Raw genomic sequence first — 10,328 nt, forward strand, 5'->3', positions numbered from 1 at the left:
AACCATCACTAGGGAGATACTCCTCTTGGGATACACACTAAACAATGCGCACATCACTTGTCACTTCAATTGCTAAAGCCTAGTCTCAAAAGACAAAAGTTGCAGGGGCAGCTGTCTATGGGTCTCTCCCCCACTGGATTAGACAGGCCTACTCCTCGCCTTCTAAGAACAAAACACGTGCGCAGAATATGTTTGGATTTATAGCTTGGGAAGCCCTGCCCGGATTCTCAAGTCCGTTGCCAACTGAACTGAACAAGTCCTGAGTGTTACTTCCTTAAGGTCCAATTTTTAAGTGCTTGTATTTGTTTCCATCTTAGGACCTCTGTCCTTCTTTCTGAGTCTGCTGGTCAGTGCATTGCGCCTGAAGTGAAAATACACAGCTGCATTTCTGCACACTCTCTCTTCCTTTCGTTCTGTGTTTGTTCCTAACAGCTGACTTTCTTATATCCAAAGGCAAAACGAAGGCTTGGCTAGTTGCCCTTCGGCATCCAGTCTTCTAGCGCAAGGCTTGAAGTGCTTAACCGAATGAAGAAGAGTACCTGGAACTCTAACATGGACTTCCCTTTGTTGGACTCCAACATGAAGCGGAAAGCGCCAATGCCTGTGCTTGGGTTGTCTGCTTCTTCTCTGTTGCCCTGAAGGAAAGACAAAGATTTAAGCAGCTTAGAGTGGAGCAGAATTGGCCTTGTTTCCACTTCTAAACCCAAGAGGTACTTCCACAGGATTTGGATATTAAGCATGTGCAGTTTTATTAGATCGGTATCTTGTTTTCAGAATCACTTACATTGAACGACGCCAAAGCTTCCGAGACGCTCTTCTCGATAAACTCATCCGTAATTCTCCGGGACGGATGCTCGTTGAAGACCGAATTCATCAGGGCGATTTTTGCTGCGCTCCTCCTGGCTTCGGCTTTCGTTGGACAAAACTGAGATGGGGAAAGGGGAGAATGTCAGACACAGGAAAGAAATTTCGTGGTCAACCTGATCCCCGCCCCGTGTTTTCCTTGCGCTGCACATGGGCGCTGCTGCGGTGGCATTCGCCAACAGCCTGAAGTCATTAGGTCTGGGGGTTTTAAAGCTCAGCAACCCCAGCCCTCTGGAAGCAAAGAGCGGCGGAAGCAGCTGAAGTCAGCGCATCTGGCTTGCCAAAAGAAATACCCCCGGAGGGTCTGTCAACAACATCCATTAGCTTAAAACCAAGCTGCAGCCACTCTAGTCTCAAGATCCTCTGGTTGGGCAGGCAGTCCATATTCTGGGGTGGCTTACGTTGGGTGGCTGTTTCGATCCCACAAAGGAGAGATTAACTCAGCCCAAAGCATCTAGACTCCAAATATTGTCTGGGATAGATAGGGAGGGAGAATCACTTAGCTGTATGCAGCCTAAGAAACATAACCGCCTCTGTGCCTTTGGCATGGGCGCATTTTGCTAGGGCTCTTTTGCCTAACTGCTCTTTCACCGCTGTTCTAGCTCCCTGTCCTTCCTCATATAAATGAATAATGATGATAAATGAATGCCTCACCTGAAAACTGCCGAAGCAGCTCCCGCCGGGCAGCGTGACGTAGCAGACGTACGGAGGGCTGCTGGAGGGCACCATTTCGTAGACCACCAGAGCCCCGTTCTTGAGGTCGGCCCCCCGCGACTGCTTCATCTGCCAGAACTCCTGCAGGGCTTCCACAACGTTCACTGCGGAGACAGAAAGGGGTGGGCTTGGGTCACAATGCTGAGGATGCACAGCAAAGGCAATGTAAGGACATGATCACCTTGGAGTGCATCCTCCACCCTGAAACCAACTCGCTGCCTTGCATTTTGGGCTGGATTTTGAAAGGAGGGTGGAAGGAAAGAGCACCGGAGGCCCATGGAAAAAAACAACACAATGATTGTTTTGGCTAGAAGCGTTTGAAAAAAGCAGGCCAGGCGCTTATGACATCCAGGTTTCCACGAAGCGCTGGCCCAAGCCTTACCTCAAAGTATGCAAACACTGTGCGCAAGATAGAAAGCATAATGAGGAACAGCTTCCTCCTGAACGCTATGGAAAAGCAAGGCTGCCCAAAGCACCCTGGGACTGGATGGAGTTGGCTGCCATTTGGACGGCTTAGTTAGAATCGGTTAGGGTTGCCATTGCGCAGCTGCCTGGCTTATTGCCACTGAGACGACATGCGCAACGACAGAACCATTCGTTAAAAGGCTGGCTATCAGTATTTTAGTTTAAAAGAACCCAGTGGTTGTCCAGAACGGATGAAAGCCATGCGAAATAACGTAATTGTGGCGTCTGCCTTGTGTTGTTATTGATCTCTGGATGTTTAGAGTCCAAGGGAGCGTTATAGCTCTTATATTTAGCCCTTGTTTATGGCCCTGGAGCACAAAAGCCTGGGCCTTGTGTGCAGCATGCGATGAGGGTGCCTCTGACTTGCATGCTAAACAGGGAAGGGATAAATGCTTCCACATGGCAACGGTTCCAGAGCCATGGGTTTAAGTCACAGTGCGCCTGCCAAAATGCACAAGGCAAGGCGCCTGATGTCCAGTGCGCCAAAGATGTGGCAAGCTCCCTCCGTTTGGAGCGGAAGGAAGGATTTCTCCCCTGCAAGAGTGAAAGAAGAGTGTTTTGGGGGACCCAGGTTTAAAGGTGCCTATGGGTCGCCCCATTAAAAAGAGAGCCCTGAGTGCCAAAGCCGCCTGCCTTCCATTGGCAAGGGCCAAGAAACGCATGGCAGGGAGAGCCCACTTCTGGCTCAATGCTGGGAGGTCCTGGGATCTGTAGCCTTCTCTGTCAGAGAGTGTTAGGCCCCTTCCAACAAACTACCATTCCCAGGATCCCTAGCACTGAGCCAGGGCAGGTAAAGCGGTGACAGCGGTATAGATGCAGCTGGAGACTGCCACCGGTCCTTGCGCTGGGCAAGCACTCTGCGCATGCACAGAGGCCCACTTTCATCCTCTCAATTCAGGGCCACAAAGCAAAGCCCTTGCAGGAGGGGTCAGGGGTGCCAACTTCCCAGGCGCTCCCAAGAAGGGCCCATGGCAGGGAGAGCGGGGAGATGGAGATCAACGTCCTCCTTCCTCCTATTGATTGATTATCTGTATGTACAGCACTACAGAAATAAACTATAACAACAATAACAATAACAACAATAACAGAGTCCCCTCCTGTCAAACCAAAGGAGTCCTGGGCACAATAGGTAGGCCTGGGGCGCTCTGCCCATGCCCAGGAGCACCTGCATGCTCTCTTATTCCTTTGTCTGCTCTCACAACAACAACAACAACAACCCAGCGAGGTAGGAAAGGAAGAAGAAGACACTCTATTCAGTCCAGGGCACTCTGCCCATGCTCAGAAACCCTCTTGTTATTCACTCATCCTCTGTTTTTCTGTCTTTCCTCACGTGATTCTTCCCTGTCAACCTCAAATGGGTCCTGAGCACAACAGCGACCCTGCCAGGTAGGCCTGGGGCACTCTGCGCTTGCCCAGGAGCCCCTCGCCCTTCCTTGTACGCCTTCCTCTCCTCCCCTCCTTCCCCGGCCATCCCAAAGGGCGCTCTGCCCATGCTCCGGAGCTCCATTTCACCTCTTCCGTATCCCTGGGTGTGTTTGGCGAAGCTCCGCACCACGGCTTCCACCGCCTCCCTCAGCACCGCCGGGGGCCCCGACGAGCCCGACAAGGCCGCCGCCGCAGCCGCCGCCGCCGCCGCCGCTGCGCCGGGCAAAAGGAGCGGAGGCGGCGGCGGAGGAGGCCCCAGGGCCAGGCTGAGCCCCAGCGGAGGAAGAGGAGGCAGAGGCGGCGGCGGAGGAGGAGGCGGCGGCGGAGGAGGAGCCGCGATCGCCGCCGCCGAGGAGGAGGAGGGAGCCGTGACGCCCGGCCGGAGCGAGCGGAGGGTGCCGCCGACGCCCGGCTGCAGGCGCTGGACGCGGAGCGACTCCATCATCATCGCGGCGGCAGCGATTGAGGAGAACGAGAAGGAGGACCGTCCTGCTCCACTCACGGAGCCATATGACACGAAGGGGGCGTGGCTTCCGAGCATCGGAGGACGCCCATTGGTGGAGCCACCCCTCTCTCTCCTCCGGGAGGCGGGTCCATCTTCGTCTCCGTTGGAGGTTGGGTTTTAAGGAATGAGCCAATAGGAGCGAGGAAAAAGGATGATTGATGGACTGCTGGGTGGATTTTATCCAATCGAGTCGCATTCAGAGGCGGGTTTTTGTCACGAGGGAGGGGCGACGACGTTAGGGAATCAGCCAATGGAGACGCGGAAAGAGGATGATTGAGCGGGGCGTTTTATCCAATCCCCTCAGAGTACGGTTAGTGGGGCGGGAGCAAAAGTGAGGAGTTGTCCCTCAGCGTTTCAAGGAGAGCCAATGAATTTACGCCCCCAATATGGTCCTCCGCGGCTTTCCGTAGTTGTCCCGGAAGTGACCTCGGAGGGCTAAGTCCGGTCGCCAAAAGGGCCGAGGGAGAAGAAGGAGAAAGAGGAGGGAAGGATGGATGCCTGGGTTCGGTTCAGCGCTCAGAGCCAGGCCAAGGAGCGGGTCTTCAGGTCGGTGGAGGAAAGGTTGCGTATGGCGCCATAATAACGCACTTCGGCGCCGCCGTCCTCCTGTGGAACCCTGGGAATTGTAGTTCCCCGTGGCGCCAGGGCTCTTGGGCTGAGATAGGACGAAACTACAAATCCCAGGATGCAACGGTGCTTAAAGTGACGTCAGACACACCCTCAGGTCCTAAAAGGCAAAGAGTTAAGGATAAAGATAATACTGTAATAATGATAATCATATAATTAATATATATCTATATTAGATAACTAATAATAAATAAATAAAGTTATATATAAAACATTTCTTTAATTATGTATTAATTAAACAATGTAGTTATATAACATTAATTATATATTATAATAATTATTAATATGTAATTATAATATATGTCTATATTATATAATTAATACATTATATTACATATATAGAATAATTATGTATTAACTAAATAATATAGATATACAATATTAATTATATATCTATTATAGTTATTATTATATATAATTATATTAAATATCTATGTTGTATAATTAATATATAATTAATAATATATATATAGTCTATATATATAGATATTTTATTAATTATATATAAATTATATAATATTGATTAATTATTATAATAATAATTATTGTATATTTATTGTATGTATCTATATTATATAATTAATACATAATCAATAGAATAAATAAAGTTATATTACATATATGAAAAAAATATATATTAATATAGATATATAATATTAATAAAATATCTATTATAGTTATTATTATATATAATTATATTAAATATCTATGTGTATAATTAATAAAATAAATCAATAAAAACAAATATGAATATATTATTAATTATATATTAATCATATAATATAATTATAATATAATTATTAAATATATTATGTATGTATATTATATAAGTAATATAATAAATACTACATTAATTATATAATTAATATATTATTATTATTATTATATAATTATATAATAGTATTATTATTATTATTATTAAACCCTAACCCTAATATTATTTAATATATTTAGTATTATGTAATAATTGTAGTTGTTATGATATAATTATATAAAATATAATTAAATAATAATAACTACGATAATTGTTATATAAGTATATTATACATTATTATTATTATTATTATTATTATTATTATTATATCCCTAAAGGCTAACAGGGCAGCTTTCAATTATTAGTTTTAATCAGACGGTTCTTTTATTATTATTAAATTATATTATTACTAAATTATTATTTTTATTATTTATATCCCGCCTCCCCAATTGTGTCGAGGCGACTTACAACGATAAAACGGCATTAAAATATATTAATATAAAAATACCAAATAATGATTAATGTTAAAAAATGTTTTAAAATATTAATGTTAAAAAAATAAAATAATAGCATAAAAAGCCTTATAATACCTAAAAACTCACCTATTAAAATGACATTTCGGACCAAATATACCAATAAACAAAGTCAAGCAGGTTGGCGCTTGATGGACAGACAACTGAGCCCAAAAGTTAGGATCGTACAATAATACATATATAATATAACATGTTAAATTACCCCTTTTATAGCTGTCAGTATTGCATGCCTGTGTGTTTGGTTTGGTTGTGACCCTTTCCCTTCCCTCCGCAGGGCTGCCCAGTATGCCTGCACTCTCTTGGGCCACACGCTCCAGAGGAACGGGGCCAGCCCCACTTTCCTGGCCAGCGTCAAGCGGCTGGAGGCCCACCTGAGCCTCGGCCGAAAGCGTGAGTCCAAAGGGGGCCTTTGAATGGGGAGGAATAGCGGAAGGGGGGCTGCTTCATAGGCAAGGATGGTCACATTGCGTTTTGATTGTGAGCGTCATAGAATCCTAGAGTTGGAAGAGAGCGCAAGAAGGGCCCTGATCCAGTCCAACCCCCTTCCTTCTTCTGCCATGCAGGAACTCTCAGTCAAAGCATCCCCATTGACAGATGGCCATCCAGCCTCTGCTTAAAGACGGCCTCCAAAGAAGGGGACTCCACTGCACTCCGAGGAAGGAGTGTGTTCCTCTGTCAAACAGCCCTTACTCTCAGGAAGTTCCTCCTAATGTTGAGCTGGAATCCCTTTTCCTATAACTTGCATCCATTACTCTGGATCCTGTTCTCTGGAGCAGCAGAAAACAAGCTTGCTCCCTCCTCAACATGACATCCCTTCAAGTAATTAAACACGGCTGTCATATAACCCTTAACCTTCCCTTCTCCAGGCTAAACATCCCCAGCTCCTCATAAGGTTTCATGGTTTCCAAACCCTTCACCATTTTAGTCACCCTCCTTTGGACCCACTCCAGTTTCTCAATGTCCTTTTTGAATTGGACACAATATTCTCGGTGGGGCCTGACTAGAGCAGAAGAGAGTGGCATTGTTGTTGTGTGCCTTCAAGTGACTTCTGGCAACCCTAAGGCGAACCTCTCATAGGGGATTATCACACGGGAGGCTTAAACGCCGCCAAAAGGCTCTAGAAGCGCAAAGGTGGGATAGATAGCCATTTGCACTTCTGAAGCATCCCCTCGCTTCTCCTGTCAGCAAAGCGTTCGCGGAGAAGCCATTTCTTCAATGATCAAATCTTTGGGAGAGCTGCATTAGCCAGTCATGCTCTCTCTGCCTCAGAGGATGGTGATGGAGAGCCCCCTCTGACACAAACTGCCAGGTCACCATAAGTCAGAAACACCTTGAAAGCACACAGGAACAAAACAAGCAAAACCATGCGGTTTGCCATTTAACGTTTGCCTTTCCTTTCCCAGTGTTCCGGCTGGGGAACTCTGCAGATGCCCTGGAGGCGGCCAAGCGGGCCATTCACCTCTCAGACATGGTCCTCCGCTTCTGCATCACAGTGAGCCACCTGAACAGAGCCATGTACTTTGCCTGTGACAATATCCTGTGGGCAGGGAAGTCCGGCCTCGTCCCCCACATGGACCAGGAGAAGTGGAGCCAGAGGTCCTTCAGGTGAGGCACAGCCCCAGTCCCACCCGCAGCCATCTCCCCCATTGCCTGCCTTTGGCTTCTGGGCCATGGAGAGCTACACTGCTTTTCTGTATGCTTCTGTTTTGCTGTCGCAGCCATTGTGGTCAGACCTACACTTTTGCCGGTTTAACCTCTGCGGATTTGATCATTCACGACTTTGCCATCAATCATTAAATAAAGCATTTATGAATAATAATCTCCCTGCTTCCCCTTCCAACCTTGGAGCCAGCGCCAGTCATGCCGCTGCAGCCACTTTCCTTCTCTCCGGCCACATCTGGGACTACAAAGCCTATCGTGCCCCGCAACAGCAGGATAGAAATGGCACTTCACTCGCACTCCTTAGCCCATAAAGAGAGGAGTATTAACTGAGTTAAGGTTTGAGGGCAACCTAGACATAGTTGCAAATGTGGAGGGCCAGTTGTATATGGAAGCTAGTCACCTTGCGAGGGTTTTGTGACCTTTATGGTGTGTCACATGAGGACCCTCCAAACCTTGTCTGCCCACATGTACTGTATGGTACACATCTTGCATCTCTGTCATTCTTCCTTCCTCTCACACCTTTTCCAGGTATTACCTCTTTGCACTGATCATGAACCTGAGCCGGGACGCCTATGAGATCCGGCTGCTGATGGAGCGCGAGGCGAATGGGAAGCCCCAGAAAGGCGTCCTGGCCGGCAGCGGAGACAGCTGCCCCCGGCCGGGAGAAGACGGCCGCCTCCAGCAGCTGTCCTTGCGGTTGAAGCTGCAGCTCCGGCTGCTGGGGCGCGTGCTCAGGAACAACCCCCCTCTGCTCCTGGACCTGGCCAAAAACGCTTGCGACGTCTTCATCCCCTTGGACAAGCTGGGGCTGTACAAGACCGGCGCGGGCTTTGTTGGCCTCTGCGGCCTGACGTCTTCCATCCTTTCCATCCTCGCCATTGTCTACCCCTGGCTGAAGCTGAAGCCTTGAAAGGAGCCGGGAGGGCAAGCAGACATTCGAGGAGGTGGTCCGTGCATAGTAGCGCTTCCATGGGATGTTAAGTGACTTAGTGGTAGGAGCCAACCAGTGGCCACTTTGGGTTGCGTGGATTCTTGCACCGTGGGGACTCATGCCTGTTGGGTTTCCAGGAACGTCTCCTTTCTCTTCTTATGTGGAGGGTAGACACTCCCTGGACTTTCTCACTGGTTACTTGACTCCCGTGGGCCTCTGGACTAGAGCCCTTCTATGCAGATAGTCCTCCACATCCTGGCTGCCCCAATTCCTGTTCTCTTCTGACCCCATTTTCCACCCACCAATAATTCTTCTCCGATTCACTCATCCCTTTGTCTGTTCTTTTAACCCGCCTTGGGCTGTGGCAGTGTTGCAACCATTTGTAAACTGTGGGGAGGTATCTTTCGTTGGCCCAGATTATTCTAGTTAGGCCAAGGGAGCAGGAGGAGAAGTGGTGATATACATGTGCCAGCAAGCTTTGTGGTCTGCCCAGTGTGGGACCCAATGAACCCATCTTGCTGGGCATCTAAGTTCTGTGTCTCATTTTCTGGGGGCTGGAAGTGTGTGCCCTGGTGTTAGGACCTTTTCGAACTGCAAAATAAGTCCACAACGAGCAGACAGACATTTTTGTTTTATGGGCAGCAATGCCACCCGTGTAAAAAACATTAACAAATACACACAGAAGTTTTGGGACTTAGGCTACACCTTGGTCTTTGTAACCTCTTCTTCCTCAGATGACTTCTAACAATCTGCCCCCATTGCCCACTTCTCCCTCCTTTTAATAAACCTAACCTTTGATGTTTTGGGGGATGCCGTCTTCCTGACCGAAGCGTAGCCTAATCCTGATAATGTTTCTCCCCATTATTTTCTTGTAATGATCAATAATGGTTTGTCTTTCTCCGTTCTGAGTGGGGATGCTGGGTTTGTTCCACGCAGTCTTGGAGCACAGAATCCTAAACTCTGGATCGGGTTTGTTCTGCCAGCCTTTGCAAAAGTAATCAGGTGCTTTCTAAAGTAGATTCCTAAAGTAACAAGGGCTGATAGGGACCTTAAGAAGCCTCCCTGGCAGAAGGGAGACTTGGCCAGGGGTACCTTCTCCTGTCAAATGATGGGCAAAATTGTACCCGAGAGGCACAAAGTCTTAAGCAGAGCAGCCCTTTGGCAACCCTCTTCTTGCCTCCTCTGCGGAATGACTGTTTCCTCAGTTGTATTACAGAGTCCAGTTTGTGTTGGTCATAGTCCCCACCTTCGTTGCACCTCTTCAGGAACTGCGCAGGTTGGATTTTGGCTTGAGATGCAGCTATGAAAGCCGCAGGGCCTTGGGCTTGTTGGCATGGAGGGGTCTGATTTGTGGGTGGACTGTGCCACTTCAGACCACCACGGGAAAGATGGAGAGATGCCCAAACTCCCCCATGAGAGAGAAGAACATCCCTATACATTAGAGTGGGGAGAGTGAGGCTTGTGGGCCACCTATGGCCTCTCCATATTATTAAAGTGACCTCTATGTAGGATGGAGAGCATGTCTATCCGCATCTGGAGTTCCCTTGCTCTTCCCAGGTGTCACACACACACACTCCCCAAATTTTTTGCCTCTAAATGCCCTCTAGACCTCCCAGAAGCCCCTCATGAGAATGCCCTTATGTCTCCTGGAGGGCATTGCCAGGGGTAAAGCAATGTTCCTTTTGTTGTTGAAGTGGATGCAATATTGGACATGGCCTTCCATGGCCTCCTGTGGGTCTGAGCCTCCCCACAGCCTCATTCCTTAAAACGTGGCCACTTCTTCCAGGGCTGAAGGGTGCCTCCTCTTCCTCCTCCTTCCCTCTTCCAATAAATGACTGTTGGCTTAAA

At 47.8% G+C, this 10,328-nt stretch overlaps 2 protein-coding genes across 4 annotated transcripts in view; one reads left to right on the plus strand and one right to left on the minus strand.

Annotated features, from left to right (window-relative positions):
- The window catches only part of LIX1L (limb and CNS expressed 1 like), an 8,694-nt gene extending 4,707 nt beyond the window's left edge, over window positions 1-3,987 (minus strand). The window contains exons 1-4 of the mRNA XM_042439418.1: window positions 3,556-3,987; window positions 1,519-1,682; window positions 785-925; window positions 540-635 (exon numbers count right to left, since the gene is read on the minus strand). Coding sequence (XP_042295352.1) covers window positions 540-635; window positions 785-925; window positions 1,519-1,682; window positions 3,556-3,916 — 762 coding nt within the window. The 5' untranslated portion in view covers window positions 3,917-3,987. The remainder of the gene's footprint in view (window positions 1-539; window positions 636-784; window positions 926-1,518; window positions 1,683-3,555) is intronic.
- A 322-nt stretch (window positions 3,988-4,309) lies between these two features.
- On the plus strand, window positions 4,310-10,328 carry PEX11B (peroxisomal biogenesis factor 11 beta). Of its 3 annotated transcripts, none has more exons than XM_042439419.1 (4): window positions 4,325-4,519; window positions 6,162-6,277; window positions 7,291-7,492; window positions 8,078-10,328. In XM_042439419.1, the coding sequence occupies exons 1-4, from the start codon at window positions 4,464-4,466 to the stop codon at window positions 8,457-8,459; spliced, it is 756 nt and encodes a 251-aa protein (XP_042295353.1). In that variant the 5' UTR covers window positions 4,325-4,463; the 3' UTR covers window positions 8,460-10,328. The 3 variants fall into 3 exon arrangements, with proteins under 3 accessions (XP_042295355.1, XP_042295353.1, XP_042295354.1); XM_042439420.1 differs by lacking the exon at window positions 4,325-4,519 and adding an exon at window positions 4,526-4,666; XM_042439421.1 differs by lacking the exon at window positions 6,162-6,277 and having other exon boundaries at window positions 4,310-4,519.

The sequence above is a fragment of the Sceloporus undulatus genome, chromosome 9, assembly GCF_019175285.1.
Source record: "Sceloporus undulatus isolate JIND9_A2432 ecotype Alabama chromosome 9, SceUnd_v1.1, whole genome shotgun sequence".
NCBI lineage: Eukaryota > Metazoa > Chordata > Lepidosauria > Squamata > Phrynosomatidae > Sceloporus > Sceloporus undulatus.